Consider the following 16983-nt stretch of genomic DNA (forward strand, 5'->3'; position numbering starts at 1 on the left):
TCTCACTTAAAGAAGAGGCTCCCAGGATTCCAGAGAGGCAATGGGGCTGCCCCAGGGTTACAGAGCTAGTTAGAATCACACACTAGCTCTGCTACAAATTAACTGGACAATATCATTAAACAATCACTTGGGAACATTTATTTCGGGACAGATTCTTGATGAAACCAAACAAGCTTGCTTTTCAAAACTACCCAGGGTTTGTTTTACTTCTTTACTTGGGTGCAGAGCTTCATAACTACGGAGTCTCTTCACTCCTTGCTCACGACTTTCTGAGCTGAAGAAAACCCTGCTATCCCAGAGTGCACAGCAAGGAGACCTAGAGAACTAAGGGCCCCCTCTTACCTGTCTGGAGAGAACACTGTTCACTCCAATCAGCAAGTTCAAGACTTCAGCAACCCTGGTAATTGCAGTGTACGGAACTCCCAGAACCACGATAATTTTGCAGGAAGCTGTCAGAAATCACAGATCTCAGGACTTGTCTCCACAATCTGCCATCTCAACTCTTATTTTGAGCTGTGGCCTGAGCTATTAAAAACAAAACATTCTCGTGGGCAAGCTCCACAATTAGCCTCATTTCCACACTAGAAAAACTGTTCTGCATGAGCTGAAATTGCACAGAGATTGTTTCTTGTCACAGTGATGCTCTTTCAAGGGCCGTGCTGAGAGCCAGCGAGGATGTGACCCAGTGGTAATCTGAATTGCTTCACCAAACACATTTTTATCCCATCATCTCGGCTACATGAAAGGGGGCCACAGTGCTCGTGTTCAAGACTTTACAGTCCCGCTGTTCAGCAATAAAATGAGGCAAGAAATATTAGCCGTCCCTGGCTGATGCCTTAATTCTTTCCCAACAATGTCAGAGAATCTGTACCCTACAGGTTTTAGTGCTGGCTAAAGCCTGACCCTCAGCCTGGCTTGAATGGAGCGGGAATGAGTTAAGGAGAGCCAGAAGGCTTTAATGGACACGGATTCCGAATAGCCCAGCTTGTGCGGGCCTCCTGCGGACTCACCCTCCTTTTCACAGGCCTCGATTGTGTATGGCCCCAGCAGAGACAAAACTACCCATGAGGAGAGGTTACCCCCAGCCGGTGCAGGTCAGAGGCATTCTGGGGGGGAAGGGGAGAGGGGGACAGAGGGGAAGTGAGGGGCACATGGAGAAGGAGGGAAGTAGGGGTGGGAGTGGGGGAAGGGACTACTGAAAGATGGTCTGATCATTTATAAGGAGAGATTCACTAAGTCCCAGGCTGAGACCCGATCATCTCACCTCCAGGCAAACCATTTTTGAAAACTGGTTCAGAACAAATGGGAGCTATCCTAATGGGAAGGTGAACACACTGTGATGTAGTTTTCAAAATAAATAAAATGCTTTTCTCTGGTTTTTTAAAAGCTACAAGTCTGAGGTTCAGAAGCTCTTAATAGGATGGCCTCTCATTTGACACTGCAAGATTTTAAAAAATCACAAATGGGTCGTGTTTTACACACCAACAGCAGCTTTTTCCAGCAATTTTTCAATTATTGCATTGTGAGCCCTCCAAGAAAAGTAACTATTTTGGCTCACAGAGCCCAAAGTTACCAAGTAGAGGGAACAGCCTGTTCACAAGTTTGCAAATAGTCCTTTGAAATGTAGCATAGACTGTATCTGGGAGCTTTCTGGAAGAACATGGGCTTGACGTGGTCCTTTCCTTCCCTCTCAAGGGTCCTTAAACTTTTTAGGTGGGTCTTGGGCCCCTTTCTAAGTCTAGGGAAGCCAGTGAACCCCTTCTTAAAAGAATATTTTTAAATACATAAAATATGCGGAGTTACAAAGGAAGAAATTACATTAGAATATAGTTATCAAAAATATTTAAAAGCAATTTTGCAACATAGTAACTATATTCCTTTTTGTTGACTAACTAGCAGTAGGCCTAACTGAAATCGTAATGAGCAAACATGATACTTTGATAAATCTGCAACCACTTACAAGTGATATGAAAATATCTGTGGATGGTGCCTATTGGTGAAAAAGTCACTAATACCACTGTGGTTGGTTGCTTGCATTTATAACATTAGTTAATGCTAAGTTTCAGTTAGAGTTAATGAAAATAAACATGTATTTTTTTTCACCATCAAGTTCATAGGAGCCCTTGAATTCTATCAATGGAGAAGAAATCCTGCTAGAGGCAAGACAAAGATCAGGACCTTCTGCCCCAGGGTTAAGCTGAGGGGCAATGGGCCAGGGACTCACTACACCCTCACTTCACTGGGAACCCTTCTTAAGAAAGCCACTGCTTCCTCTCCTCCTGCTCTGATGCTTTGGAAATGATTTTAAAGGCAAATTGAAAGCACGTCTTACCCCTGCAATCCTGAAGGCTACATGTCCAAAGATTAATAAAGATCTTTGATGTGTTTCTTCAACAACTGGAATTACTGTTGCCAAATAAAAGGCTGGTTAATCAGCCAATTCTGAATTTTAATCAGGATCTTGTTCCATTTCCCTTGGGTGGCATGAGCTTTGGGGTGAGGGCTTTTCTTTACGGAGTCAGTCCAGAGAGGATATCTGTTCCCCACACTCTACATTTTGGACATACGCTGACTCCGAGGCAACTGGGCGCACATGTATCCCCTCTCTGGTCCTCACAGGGGAGCTGTCATCTTGCAATCACATAGCCATCGCATGCCATTGCAGGGGCAACCCAGCAGGCAGGCCCCCCTCCAACTGCCGCCCAGCCCCCCTCGCAGCCAGGCCAGGCTGCGGCGCCGACACACAGGAGCCGGCTGCGGGGCTGGGTCTCCGGCTCTCGGCAGGGGAGCGGGGAGCGCGCTCGCCCACGCCCACGCCCCCCACACTCGCGGGCGCACACCCCGGCGCGCGCACGCTGCCACACACGGGCGCACGCACACCGCAGCCGGGCAGGGGACGGCAGTGTCTGCGGCAGCCCCAGAGGTCCGGGGCGCGCAGCCGGGTCCCCTCGAGGGCGCCGCCGGCCGCCCCGCCCCGTCCCGCCCCCTCGAACCCGCCGGGCCGGGTGCGCAGTGGGCTGCAAACTTTCGCGGCGCGAGTCCGCCGAGGCAGCGCGCTGACTCGGGCTCGGTTTGTCTCTGCGCTGCTCCGGACGGCCGTGACCGCTGTCCGGGGGCTCGGGCCGCCGGTACCCACGGACCACGCGCCCGGCTAAGCCCCTCGCCCCGCGCGGAACCCGGTATCCAGCGCCCTGCTGCCAGGGCTCTCCCCGCGCGCCCTACTGCCGCGAGGTCAGTCCGCAACCTCCAGTGCGCCCGCGCTCGCCTTCCTCCTCCTGGACTTTGGCCCTTTGGTGCCCTCACCACGCCATGGCTCGTGTCCCCACTCGGACCAGCCAGGGCCCCGGACCCCAACTGCTGCCGCTGCTGCCGCTGTTTCTGCTGCTGCTCCGGGACGCGGCCGGCAGCCACAGGGCTCCCGCCTGGTCCGCATTGCCCGCGGCCGCCGACGGCCTGCGGGGGGACAGGGATCCCCAGCGGGCTCCTGGGGACGCGGCCGCCACGCTGGGCCCCGGCGCCCAGGACATGGTCGCTGTCCACATGCACAGGCTCTATGAGAAGTACAGCCGGCGGGGCGCGCGGCTGGGAGGGGGCAACACGGTCCGCAGCTTCAGGGCCAGGCTGGGTAAGTAGAGGGTGCCCCAGGACCCCTTCTCCTAATTCTCCACCTTCCTCACTTTTCTGTCTCCTCACCCGTGCACCTCTACTTTTCCTCTTCTAGCCAACGGGTGGGTGGTTCATTCATTCTTTCACTAATAATTCACTGATCTCTCCATGCCAGGCCCTGAACCTCCAGTGGGGCACCAAGAGTGGCACAGGGTGGCACAGAGGTCCTGCCCCTGGGGTGCTCCCATATTGCTGGACACCGACTACCCCATATACAAGGCTCTAAGCACAGAGTGGAAGAGAAGACATGGGCCAGGGGAGTATCCCTGTGATAGGGTCAATTATGTGGGCACTTTACAAATGAGGAGGGCACAGCCAGTGAACATAGGCAGCCCTGACAGAAGTTCCAGGCACTGGGCCCTGTTAGGAAGCAGGAGCCACTAGCTGGTGGCGGCCATGCTTCCTGTGTCCAGGGAAGCAGAGTGGACCGAGAAGGGCCTTGGCTGCCCGGGATTGAGGACTCCCACGCACTGGCATGAAGCGTTCAGACCACAGGGGTTTAAGGAAGAGCCCAGGGGCTTAGGCAGTGGGAACACTCTGCCTGTCTCCGGCCTTTGTCCCACCTTTCCACTTCCTCAGCCCCTTGGCTGGAGCTGGGCAGAGGGCACTTGCAGAGGCCCATACTGCCCTGCTCTGAGAGCGCTTCCAGGCTCCTGCCTCAGCAACCTGCCAACCTTTGCAGGCCCTGGGTAGAGAGGGGCCGCAGAGGTGGTGAGAAGACCCTGGTTGTCATGGTGATTACTCCTGGTTGCAGAATAATGTTCCAGAAAATGTGGATGGGGGTCTCCTGCAGCTCTGTAGAGGATGAGGCCATTCAACAGGAGAAAAATCTGCAGTCTACAGGCTCCCCTCCTGAGAGAGAGGGAAACAAGCCCAGCTGTGGGGCTAGACAACCTGAGGTCAGATCTGTCACTGGCTGTGTGACTCAAGGTAACATCCATGATCTCTCATAACCATGGACTGGGGAGCACCTGCCACAAAGAGGCCCAATGCCCTCCTCCTCTACTTAGCAGACTCACCAGGTCAGTGGCCCCGGGCTTCGGGCCAATTGGATCTAACTCCATCCTCACTCATAACTTTCTTGCACTATGTGGGGTCCATTTCTGGAGGAACATTATTAAATTTAGCCACTTAAGAATCATCTGGCATGAATATGACCTTGGGTAAATCACTAAAGCTATATGGACTTGAGTGTATTCACCGATAAAATGGACAAGGCTTGACAGTATCTCTCCTGTGGGGTTGAAGGAAAGATGAAATGAGGTCATATGTATAAGCTCAGAGCCCAGCACTGGTCAGATTAACTGTTGATGTACAGGATTCCCCTGGGAGCACAAAGACTCGTGCTAAGTATTATGTGTATTCCTGTGGGTTTAAACTTGACCTTGCTTCTCTATTAACTCAATCCTTGAAGCCTTGTAGTTGAGGAAGCAAGGCCAGCAGGGTCACTGCTGCAACACGAGTGAACCTGCCCACTCAACCCACCCACTTGCTGCAGCCAGGCATGGAGATGCCCGCTGTGTCATTCTGTTTTCACAGAAAGGGGGTAGTACAAGTAGCAGTGGAGTTCAGGATATTAATCTCAAAAAGGACCTGAAGACAGTGTCTCAAATCCAGCATTCCCACGTTACAGATAAGGAAACTGAGACTCAGGGGTTGTTCACAGTGGCAGAGGTTGGCACCTCCCACCTGCCAAGCCATTGCTATTCTCACCATCACTCCCCACACCCTGTCATCTCCATCAGAGCTATGACCAGGGTCTGGGAGGGGTAGGGTGAAGCAGACAAGCCTGGGAAATCAGGATTCTGGTAGTCTGGAGTGTCTGACAAATCCCTCTTCTTTGGAAGCCTGAGGCACATTTGGGTGTGAATCCCAGCTGTACCAGCTACCAGCTGTGTGCTGTGGCACAGGTTAGTTTACCTCTCTGAGCATCAGTTTCCTGTAAAGTGAAGTGAAGAAGTGAGGATTAACTTAACCCATGTTAAGTAGGTTTTGTGCCTTGCATACAGTGGAGGCCCAGGCAGGTTGCTTGATCCTCCCCTCCCTTGATTCATCTAAGTGTTTCACGCCGAGCCCCTTGCCTGCCCTCAGATGCACCTGCTTCCTGATCCAGTGACCTGTCTGAGGAGGTATGAGTTTGGGCAGGGACCCTTCTCTCATGGATGATGCCACCCATGTGGGAGGCTTCAGCTCTGGTCTGAGAACATGCCAGTCTCAGCCTGCTCCCCAGTGGTGGGTCTCTGCTGCCTCAGTGGGGCATCACCTCTTCCTGAACAACAAATGCCTCCATCCCCACAGCCTGTGGTACGTAACTATACCTCCCCTGCCACCAGATAGCGCAGCTCAGCTGCCAAGTGCTGGCTGTGAGCTGGCCTGCTGGGGTCCAAATCCCAATTCTGCGATGTGGGCAAGGGACTGAACTTGTCCATGACTCAGTTTTTTCACTTCTAAAATGGAGCTAATAATGCTCCCCTCCTTATATAATTTTTTTAATGGAAACTGAGATATATCAAGTGCTTACACCATTCCTGACACATGTGTCAATGGTGTATTAACTCTTGCTGTTATTACACCAGCCACCCCTTCATTCCCTCCCTCATTGCTCCCTGAAGTGCATTTTGTTCCTTATTAAATCTGCATCGGTGGAGAAAGCCTATGAGCCTGACCCTAAGGGTTAAGGTTAGACCACCCCTAATTCCCACTGAATGCCCTGTGTTTAAATGTAAGCTTTGTCACCTAACACTGTGATACTGAGTTGGTTTTCTTCAACTCTAAAATGAGAATAATACTACATACTCACCTGTCAAAAATGCCAAAATTCAAGTTTATTTCAGTTACCTAAGTATTTCCTAAACACTTGGTTTGGTGGCAGATGCTATAAGCTCAGGGAACACCAAAGATGCCCAGAAAAGCTCGTAAACTAGCAGGGCAGATCAAAGTAAGCAGCAGAATAGGGCAGCGGGTCTGGGGAGTGCCATATAGGAAGGAGGGCAGGGGTGCTGCAGGAGCCCAAGAGCGCACTGACCTGGCAGGGACAGGGCCTCTGGGTGGGGCCAGGAAAGCCTTCCCAGAGCAAGCCAGGCCCCAGCCACTTTGAAGGGCAGGTGGGGCTTAGCCAGGTACAGAAGTGAAGCTGTCCACTGTGTTCAGAGACTGCCAGGAGTTTGGTTTTAATGATAACGCAAGGAGAGAAAGGCAGGAGATGGAGGCAGACAAATAGGTTGCAAGCAGGCTGTGGAGAGCCATGAGTATTATGAATTTGTTCCTCCATAGGCAATGGGGCAATATACAATGTGCATGCATGAGGGACAGAAGGAAGGAGCCAGGGAGAGAGAGAAGAAGAGAGGGGAGAGAGAAAGGAGAGAGGGAGAGAGAGGGAGGAAGAGGAGGGACTGCAGGGGAAAAGAGGGATAAAGGAGAAAAAGTGAGAGATTATAAATAAATGCATGCTTATTGGGGAAAACCTGGAAATTATAGAAGATCACAGTAAAGAACATAAATCATTCCTAATCACAGCCAGATATAACCAGAATTGTTAGTATGATATTTTGGTAGAATCATTCCAGCCATGTCTGTCTATCTATCTATCTATTTCTCCACTATCTATCTATATCTCCATTGTTTTGCCCTTGTATGTAAGATACATATGGATATACGAATATATTTGAGATATATATGTGAGATATATATATGTGAGATATATGTGGATGTATCTTTTATGGATTATATTGTCAGCATGCAGGTAAAACTTGCAGGTATTTCCATTTGAAATTACTTTTTTTCATTACTGGTCATCTTGAGCTTTTCCCCATGCCTGCTGGCCATTTGCAATTTTTCCTGTGGAAACTGCCTCCTTGTATGGGAGTCCTTCCTTTCTCCTACTGATATGCAAAGGTTCTTTACATAGTAAGGATCTTAACCTTTCACCTTTAATAGACAATTTGCTTTTGAGGCATGAGTGTGATGCAAGAGGCAACAAAGTTCTGGGACCACTGTTGTGGTTGAGCTGGAGCCCTGAACGCAGGGTGGAAAGATGCTGTGTTCAGGATGGTTGTGTAGAAACAGGAAGCAGAGCAAACAGGGCCTGGAGATTGGTTAAAAGCAGGAGGGGGAGAGGCGAAAGAGTTCTCAGGTTCCTGCTGGAGGGGCTGGAAGGGAAGTGAGGCCTCCCACTGGGCAGGAGGTCAGGGAGCAAGGGTGTGGTGCCCTGAGGGTGGCAGTAGCTCCTGAGGCCACAACTGTTCTGAGCCCCTGCTGGGTGCCAGGCACAGTGCTGTTAGTGCGCGCTGCAGAGATGATCTCACAATAACTTTTGGAGGTGCAAATACTCTCTCCAGTGTATGGGTGAAGAAACTGAGGCACAAAGTGCTTCCATGACTTGCCTGAGGCCTCACAGCTAGTAAGGAATGCAAGCAGGAGTTGAACCTCAACCCTAGAGCCTGCATGGAAACGGGCACTAAATACTAAATCCGTGTTAGTTCCCTGCTTTTCTCTGCAGCACCGTCTGGCCCACCGCCCCTTCCTCCAGCTTCTGTTGGTGCGGGCATCGAAGCCCAGCGTTCTCACTGATTGCCCTGGTGGCTGTTTGAGGGGCAATGGGTGAAGGGACAGATGTCCAAAGTGTCTTGGAATCATTTTATATAGGGCAGAGCATCTGAGGGGCTGCTCTTGGCCTGAGAGTTGACCAGCAGTGGGGCTGGACAGACCTTTGGGTGAGAAGGTCCCTTCCCCCAGTACCATCCCCACTGCCCTCAGGAAGGAGGCTGAGTGCCCAGCAAAGTGGACCTGATCACACTTCTGAGAATTCCCAAGAGCCACTGAGAGATCAGCTTGTCTAAATAAAGTCGATCTTTCCCTTCTTAAGGAGCCAGAACTCAAAACTACCAAAATAATGACCTCTGTTTGCAAAACATGCTGCAGTTCACAGCACGTGATCTTTGTCCGTTAGCGCTTAGGCAGATCATGAACATATCCAGAACACATGGAGGAGCAAAAGGCATGAGCTTGGGGTCACACAGAGCTGGGTACAAGCCCTGACTCCACCCCTTGCCAGCTGTGTGTCTTTAGGCAAATTACATACCCTCTCTGAAGCTTCAGCTTTTTGTCCACAGAATGAATGACCCCTCCCTACTCTCCTCATGGTGAAAATGATGAATCAAGCATGCAGAACACTCCACATAGGGCCAAGCACATACACTTGGAGCTCAGAATGTCATAATTAATAAACAATTTTGTTCCAATTTAAAGATGAGAACAATGAGGCTCAAGGGGAAGTCTGGCTAAAGACCTGGCTACCCGCTGTCTCCATTTGGATTTGCATCATCAGCTGCATCTTTGTAAAGAATGAGGATTTCTTGATTTCTTAAGACTGTGGTTACTGCACTGTAGGGCAGCATGCCAGGAACCCCCAGTGTTAACTGAAGTTAACACACTTTTCTCTTGTCCCCACTTGGGCAGGATTTGCACAGACAATCTCATTCAACATGCATCTCTGAGCTCCAACTGTCACCTAAGCCTTATGCTGAGGTCTAGTGGTGCAGTAGTGAATAAAACTGTCAGTGTCCCTGTCCTGTTAGAGTTTATGTTTTAGGAAGATAAGAGCAATAAATCAGTTTACAGCAGGATGCCAGGAAGTGCTCTGAAGGCCAGTGAAGCAGGAGCAGACAGAGTGATGGGGCTGTTGTCCAGCCACGGGAGCCCAGGGGACCCATTGCGGGAGGTTCCATTTAAGCAGATACCTGAAGAGGTTGAGTGGTACTGGTGGATGGGGAACCATGAAGGTGGAAGGAAGCGTGAGGCACAGTCCTGAGACGAAAGCCACATGTTGGAAGGACAAGAAGGCCAGTGTGACAGGGGCAGAAGGGAGGGATTGGGCTGGGGATAGGAGATAAAGTTGCAGAGGTAGGCAGGCCAGATCAAGTAAGGCCTTGGTAAAGGGTTTTTATTTGGGGGCAATGGAGGGCTCCGAGCTTGGGGGTGACCTGTGATGGAATGCACCCAGCACACCAGGGGCCTTGATTGGACAGTGCTCTGTAAAACTGTGACATGAGGAGACACTGAAGATGGGCGTCTTTGTCATTACCAGTCTGTCTCCCCTCTAGGCTGAATTCCTCATGCGCAACTTTGTTATGACCCTGGTCAGCCCAACAGCCCAGAGTAGGAGTTTTGCAAATGTTTATTAGGAAAACAAAGAGAAGAAGAGGAAGAAAGAAAGGAAAAGAGGGTGGATAGAAAAGGGGAAAGAGGGGAAGAAAACAGAGACAGGAGGAAGGCAGAGAAGAAAGAGAGAGAAAAGACATGAATCACAGGGCACCAGCACACATCAGAGGAAATAACGACTTTGTCTTCGGAGCTTCTTTGTTATGGCCTGGGCTCGGCTAAACTGAGAGATTTCAGGTTGAGGTCCCTTCTCTGAGCCACAGCCTGGAGCCCCCTGCACTGGGTACATGCAGGCACATCCAGAGAGAGGACCAGCCTGTGGCCCCTCATGCACTGGTGCTGGGGGTGACCCATCTTGTCCCCAGCAGTCCCCAGCAGGGAGAGTCTTCACGGAGCAGGCTGCTCAGTGAGAGGTGAGCTCCCTGTGGCAGGAGGCATTCAAGTCACATGGAGGTAGGGCTTATACCCTTTTGCACAACCTTAAAGGTTCCTCCCCACTGTGAAGCTGCTAGCAGAGCAATGGAGGAGTTGAGACTTGAACTAGATCAAAGAAAAGCAAGGTGCTGTGTTGGCTGGGTTGCAGCTCGGATATTTGGATCAGTGAATGCAAGGTACCCCAGTTGATGGAGGGGAGCTTGCTCTGCCAGCCTTGGTCCTTCAGACTCAAGTGGCAGAAAGCACATTTGGGAGCACCTCCTTTGTGCCTGGCACTTCACTAGGCTGTTTCTGTGATCTTCCAGACAATCCTCTATGTGAGATAGAGGCTGTTGTCCCTGTGAGGCAGATGGGGAAAGCAAGGTTCAGGGCGTGGCCCCACTGAGTCCTGGGAGCTTGGTTCCTAGGGCATTTTCTAGCTTGGGGGTGGGGTTGCAGCATTATTGGTGAACTTTCACCCCCAGATGCTGCAGATACACAGCCACTAGCACCAGAGTGAGCTGTCAGCTGCCACTGACTTCCCAAACTTCCCTGATGGCCAGAGCCCCCTGGAGTGCTGATTAAAATGTGGAAGTCATTGTCATGCAGTCAAGGCTACATGCTTGGGGAAGCGAGGTTCAAATGTGCATATAGACCCTGGGCTGCTGCTTGTGTGTGGAGCATGTTGAGGGGCTGCGACACTGTCCTGGCAGGTTTATTGTGAGGATTAAATAAGGTAATGGCTTCAGTGTCACCTGAGCCTTTACTGGCATTTATTTATCAGGCCCTCCATAGATGTGCTTCTGTTTCTTCCCGCTCATAGTCCCTTAAGAGTATGTGAACAATCCCAGTTGAATTATGCCTTCTTCCCAACAGAAACAAAGAAGAGAAAGCAGAATATTTCTGCTAAAAAAAAAAAAAAAAATCCCTGCAGATCCTGTAGGTACAGGGGTCAGAAAGGTGTGTCCCTGATCCACGCCCCTGGAGAGCCCAGTGTCCCCCACACACACTTCCCGGGCTTGGGAGCTCTGCTCCTCTCCAGACATTCCCCAGCAGAAGGACACTTGGTTGTCAGGAAATGAAGCAGCGGGAAGGAGAAAGCCGGCCTGACCTCTCTGGTGTCCTGTTAGTGTGCAGCATCCTAGGGAGGCACCAGGAAAGACTCGCACTCTTCAGAAGCCTATATCCGACTTGGCCATTTGACAACGCTCACTGATATATAATAATGTTTAGACAATTCAAACCTGACACGATACTCATGCTGCTGCCAAGGTTGGGCAGCTTCCTGGGACTGCTGACGCGGCTATGCTGCTCTGGTGCCCTGGGGAACACCTGCTTCCGCTAGACAAATAGGAAGGAGTGGCCGGCAGCCCCAGGGAAGGCTGAGCTGCAGCATTCTTGAACCGAGTTGCAGATGTAATGGTTGAGACCTCCCGGTCTTTATCTGGACCTTGGAGATTTAGTCAAGTTGCCTTGTGTAATCCTGATATTGCTCTTTTCTTTTTAAAACAATCTTAAAAGTCCTCAGGCAGAACAAAGAGCAGATGCCTCAATGGCTGTATTTTTGATCCCAGTTTCCCTTAGGAGGTGCTCAAAAAGCATGAGTGTTTATTTCATCTCTTTTGGAAGAATGTTTGGGTTTAATGTGATTTTAATGATTGCATTTAAAAACTGATTGCATAAATAGAGGGCTGTGCAAATACAGGAGGGGCTGCCTTGATGCAGGGCTTGGACCCAACCCAAGCCGTCCTGAGCACTTAATGAAGGTGTCAGTGACATTTGTTCATTTGTGCATGCAGAGACAGTAGAGGCCAAGGGGAGCGAACAGGAGCTTTGGAGTCCAGCAGGCCTGAGTGCCTCCCTGTCTGCTCCTGTTTCTTTGTTGTTCCTTCTTTTTGTTGTTGTTTGCTATGGGATATTGACAATCTCAACCTTAATTCCTCACCTGTGCACTGAGGATTGCAAAGGGCGCCCTCATCAGTTTAATGTGAGGATTACACGAAATGAGGGAGGCAAAGTGTGGGAGGAGGACGGTCCTGAAAGTGTGGATCTGTGGGCATTGCTCCTCCAGCCCTGGGTGGGAGACCCTCAGGAGCACGAGCGAGAACTTCACAGCCTGTGGTCTCTCCTTCCCTCACAGAAGTGGTCGACCAGAAGGCCGTGTATTTCTTCAACCTGACTTCCATGCAGGACTCGGAAACGATCCTTATGGCCACTTTCCACTTCTACTCAGAGCCTCCTCGGTGGCCCCGAGCGCTCGAGGTGCTATGCAAGCCGCGGGCCAAGAACGCTTCAGGGCGCTCGCTGCCCCTGGGCCCGCCCGCACGCCAGCACCTGCTCTTCCGCAGCCTCTCGCAGAACACGGCCACACAGGGGCTACTCCGCGGGGCCATGGCCCTGTCGCCCCCGCCGCGCGGCCTGTGGCAGGCCAAGGACATCTCCCCCATCGTCAAGGCGGCCCGCCGGGATGGCGAGCTGCTCCTCTCCGCCCAGCTGGATTCCGAGGAGAGGGACCCGGGGGTGCCCCGGCCCAGCCCCTATGCACCCTACATCCTAGTCTACGCCAACGACCTGGCCATCTCGGAGCCCAATAGCGTGGCGGTGACGCTGCAGAGATACGATCCCTTCCCTGCCGGAGACCCCGAGCCCCACGCAGCCCCCAACAGCTCCGCGGACCCCCGCGTGCGCCGAGCCGCGCAGGCCACCGGGCCCCTCCAGGACAACGAGCTGCCAGGGCTGGATGAGAGGCCGCCGCGCGCCCACGCGCAGCACTTCCACAAGCACCAGCTGTGGCCCAGCCCCTTCCGGGCGCTGAAACCCCGGCCAGGGCGCAAAGACCGCAGGAAGAAGGGCCAGGAGGTGTTCATGGCCTCCTCGCAGGTGCTGGACTTCGACGAGAAGACGATGCAGAAGGCCCGGAGGAAGCAGTGGGACGAGCCGAGGGTGTGCTCCCGGAGGTACCTGAAGGTGGACTTCGCAGACATCGGCTGGAATGAGTGGATAATCTCACCGAAATCTTTCGATGCCTACTACTGCGCGGGAGCATGTGAGTTCCCCATGCCTAAGGTAGGGTTTTTTCCGCCTTTTGTCAGATTCTAAGGCTCAGCTCTGCCGCTACCGTCAAGCCCCTCAGCCTGCAGGACTTCTGTTTCCCATCTGCGAAATGGGAATAACAGTACCTCCTGTCTATTCCAGGCAGGAAATAGGTAGACATACGTCACCAAGTGGCAGCCCGTAGGGTAGTTGCCGCCCACATATGTGTGAGTTTGGCTGTGTTTTTTGAAGTATTGACTTGGTTGAGTTGGGACTTTAAAATCAGAACATTCTTTTGAAAAGCAGGAGAATCCATGTCTTTAGAAACGCATCTCCACATAGCAACTATCTGCAGAGGTTGAGTAGATGCTGCTTCCTGTACACAGGGCAGGTCCCAGAAGCTCCATCCTCACCAAGGCTCTCATTTCTGTTCCCAGCCTGGACCCCAGGGTGTGGTGATCTGTGACCAGCACAGCGCTAGCCTCAGCGGCTCTCCCACTGTGGACTCCCTCCTCCTTGCAGCTCAGGGCAGGAATCCACAAGGCCTTCACTATGCACAGGGTCTGCAGGACACACAGCACTGGGCTGTTCTGTCTGTTGCACCAACCTAAGGCTTTCCAATTCTCACCTTCACTCCAGCCTGGGCTGTGACTGAGTCCATCCCTGTTCCTGCAGCCTGCCCTGCAGCAGCCTGGCTGTCTGTGATGTCAGCCCTGGGCACTCAGCACATAGTTTCTTCCTGATTAGTTACTCTGCCCAGGGCACGTCATGCCTTTCCCTCCAAGAAAAGAAAGTCAGTGCATAAATCCAATTTGAACTTAAATAAATCAGTCAGCTGGGGAAGTCCAGACCCAGACATGGGGCAGCAGTAATGTGTTTGGGAATTAAGTGGCTTCTCCTCAAAACCGTGCATGTGCAAGAGGGAGGGAGGTGCCTGACAGAGAGACAGGACCTGCTTAAAGGGTCTAGCAAAGGCCCAGGCAGATGCAAGCCCGGAACCCTGAAGGCTTGCGGCTGGTCAGCCATGCGCTTAGCTTATCACCTGGCTTGCTGCCTCCCCACCTTCCAGGACACCAGCCAGAACGTTGCAAATGCAGGGGTCCCTACCCTGCTCCCCTCCCACTACCCCGACACAGGAGGGCTTCCTCCTCAACTGCACTACATATAAAAATCTCTGTTTGGCTGGTGATGCACTGAAGTGGATGCCCTGGTTGGTTCATCTTGTCAGAGGTGGGCACAGTTTTCCAAGCCAGCTCACTTTCTGACTGGGGGTCTTGATCAAGTTACTCAGTCATTTTAAGCCTCGGTGTCTTCCCAGTAAAGTCCAGGGAATACTCACCCCATAAAATTGCTGAGCTGACAAAAAAAGGGGTGATGCAGGGGAGAGCAGCCCCTAGGAAATGTCAGTGTCCAGCCTGTCACACTGCCACACACATGCCAGGCTTTCCCTTCAGTGACAAGAGCACGACCTCATGGGAAGCATGCTTGCCCTCCTCAGACTGCGAGATCAGGGCCGTGCTGGCATCTCGCTGTGTTTTCCCTCTGGGCAGCTTCTGCCTGCTTCCTGGTGCTCTGCGGGGATGTGTGACACTCAGGCGCCCCCATGTGGCCCTGCCGTGTTGGGGACACAGCATGCCTCAGGGAAGCCAATGGGCAGGAAGGCCTGGGGCCTCTTGGAGACCTCAGCCTGGGACTCAGCATACATCTGATTTTAGAGGAATCGTGTACCCCGCCTTGGGATCTCGTCCATTCCTCTAGGTGGATGCCTCTTCTGTGGCCTCAGCTGGGGAACAACAGCAGAGCAGTATGGCCTGGGACTGTGAGGACAGCATGGGTGGGTGGATGGGTGAGGGCAGAGCTGAGGTAACCCTACTCCTTTCCTGCCTTGCAGATCGTTCGTCCATCCAACCATGCCACCATCCAGAGCATTGTCAGGGCTGTGGGCATAGTCCCTGGCATCCCAGAGCCCTGCTGTGTTCCCGATAAGATGAACTCCCTCGGGGTCCTCTTCCTGGATGAGAACCGGAATGTGGTTCTGAAGGTGTACCCAAACATGTCCGTGGACACCTGTGCCTGCCGGTGAGACCACTCCAGGGTGGAAAGAAGCCACGCCCAGCAGAGCCGCCTTCTCGGAGCCTTCTGCAGCCAGGACATAACTTGTGGTGCAGCTGCAGACACAGAGCAGAGCTCATGGGCAACATTACTGGGGCCCAGAGAGAGCTGTCCGCCAGTGCATCATTTGGGGGTCTTTCATTGCTAGTGACTAGCCCCTTAAATGCCAGCCTGAGTCCTTGAAGGAATCTGGGAATTAGCCCTGGCCTGAAAGTGGCCCATCATTCATACCCACTGTTCTGAAGGCTTGAAAAGAAAACGTGTCCACGACATTGGCTGATGTGATCATCATCTCATGACTGAGCAAGAAGACTATGCAAAGCTTAGAGCGCTCGCTCCCTGCCCACGGAAAGAACTCTGTTTAAATGCTCAGTTCAGAACACTTTGGGCCACATAGTCATTTTGGAAAACAGGATAATCGTGGTGTAAATGGGTGTTTCCTTTCAAATTTCACTGCAGAGCTTTTATTCATACGGTATGCACATGTAACCAATGTTGGTTTCTTTTTCTTAATATATATATTTTATTTTAAAACAACAAAAAAGGAGGGCGTTGACAACATTCCCCAGAGAGATAGTCACGCTGAGTGTGGGTTGTTTAAACATGCATATTGAAATAACACATATAGTAAGGTGGGAATACTAAAAAATAACCAAGATTTTATATTTTTGTAAATTATACTTTCTATACTGTAGATTGTGTATGTTATGTGTTTTTATGGAAAGCTAATAAATTAAAGGTACAGTGGTATCTTGAAAAACTTAATGTCACCCATTTCAAAATCTCACTGACTCCCCATCTGTAAGTACACCGTCTGGTGGTTGCTGGGGACTCAGCCTCTTTTAGGGTCGCTGGAGTCCCCTAGGCCATCTACATACTCTCTGGTGTCCGTCCAGGCTCCAGAAACCCAGACTTTCCCATGCCTTCCAGGGGCCTGTCCCACCACTGGTTCCTGCAAACCCAACCTAGGCTGATGTCGAGAATGGACATGGCCCCAGACAGAGACAGTGGCCTCTCGGGGTTTCCCCTCATCCCCTAGCCTCAGGGACATTGATTGATTGGGAGGTACCTGGGATGTTTAAAGGAGCATCTATGGCTGCCTGGTCAGAGATCTTTTACTGCTGATAATTCATGGAGCAAGAGATTCAATATAAGTAGGGGTCTCTCCTGAGGTCCAAGGACTCATGAGGAAGTGGATGGGCCATGTGGTCTTCTGCACCTGCTTCTCCTTAGCTTGTGTGTAGAAGGGTCACCCAGCAGCCCTGTTCCCAAATAGCCACCCCAAATTGTTACCTTATGCCCTTCATTTATATTGCCTTACGATGGAGTGCCTGAAGCTGCTTAACCAGCATTTCTAAAAGAGAATCTGGGTCCAATTTGAGACAGGTGTATATATAGCAGTCCCATCAGTTGGGACCTACAGATGACACGGCCCCAAGTCTTAGAGGAGGCTGCAAAGCCACAGTGGTTTTCTAAGAGGGGATGTCCAAGGAAAGAAGCAGCCCTGGTGTCTGTCTTGGGCCTTAGGCTGGACTCTGGACACCAGGATTCCTGTGCGAGGGACGTATGGGGGAAGTGCTCCCAGGAGACGTGGGCAAG

General features: G+C 51.7%; 1 protein-coding gene across 2 annotated transcripts; it reads left to right on the plus strand.

Annotated features, from left to right (window-relative positions):
* The first annotated feature begins 2720 nt into the window (after window positions 1-2720).
* Window positions 2721-16146, plus strand: GDF10 (growth differentiation factor 10). 2 transcript variants are annotated; one of them, XM_015146958.3, is made up of 3 exons: window positions 2721-3625; window positions 12380-13305; window positions 15164-16146. In XM_015146958.3, exons 1-3 carry the CDS (start codon window positions 3310-3312, stop codon window positions 15353-15355), a joined length of 1434 nt encoding a protein of 477 aa, XP_015002444.3. In that variant the 5' UTR covers window positions 2721-3309; the 3' UTR covers window positions 15356-16146. The 2 variants fall into 2 exon arrangements, with proteins under 2 accessions (XP_015002444.3, XP_077801687.1); XM_077945561.1 differs by having other exon boundaries at window positions 2858-3625; window positions 12383-13305.
* The last annotated feature ends 837 nt before the right edge of the window (window positions 16147-16983 follow it).

Source organism: Macaca mulatta, chromosome 9 (genome assembly GCF_049350105.2).
Source record: "Macaca mulatta isolate MMU2019108-1 chromosome 9, T2T-MMU8v2.0, whole genome shotgun sequence".
NCBI lineage: Eukaryota > Metazoa > Chordata > Mammalia > Primates > Cercopithecidae > Macaca > Macaca mulatta.

What these genes read in the sequence shown, in the direction of transcription:
- GDF10 (XM_015146958.3), top strand. Translation starts at nt 3,310, where the DNA reads ATGGCTCGTGTCCCCACTCGGACCAGCCAGGGCCCCGGACCCCAACTG. An exon ending in CAGCTTCAGGGCCAGGCTGG is followed by an intron (nt 3,626 to 12,379) that starts GTAAGTAGAGGG and finishes CTTCCCTCACAG; the next exon opens with AAGTGGTCGACCAGAAGGCC. An exon ending in GTGAGTTCCCCATGCCTAAG is followed by an intron (nt 13,306 to 15,163) that starts GTAGGGTTTTTT and finishes CCTGCCTTGCAG; the next exon opens with ATCGTTCGTCCATCCAACCA.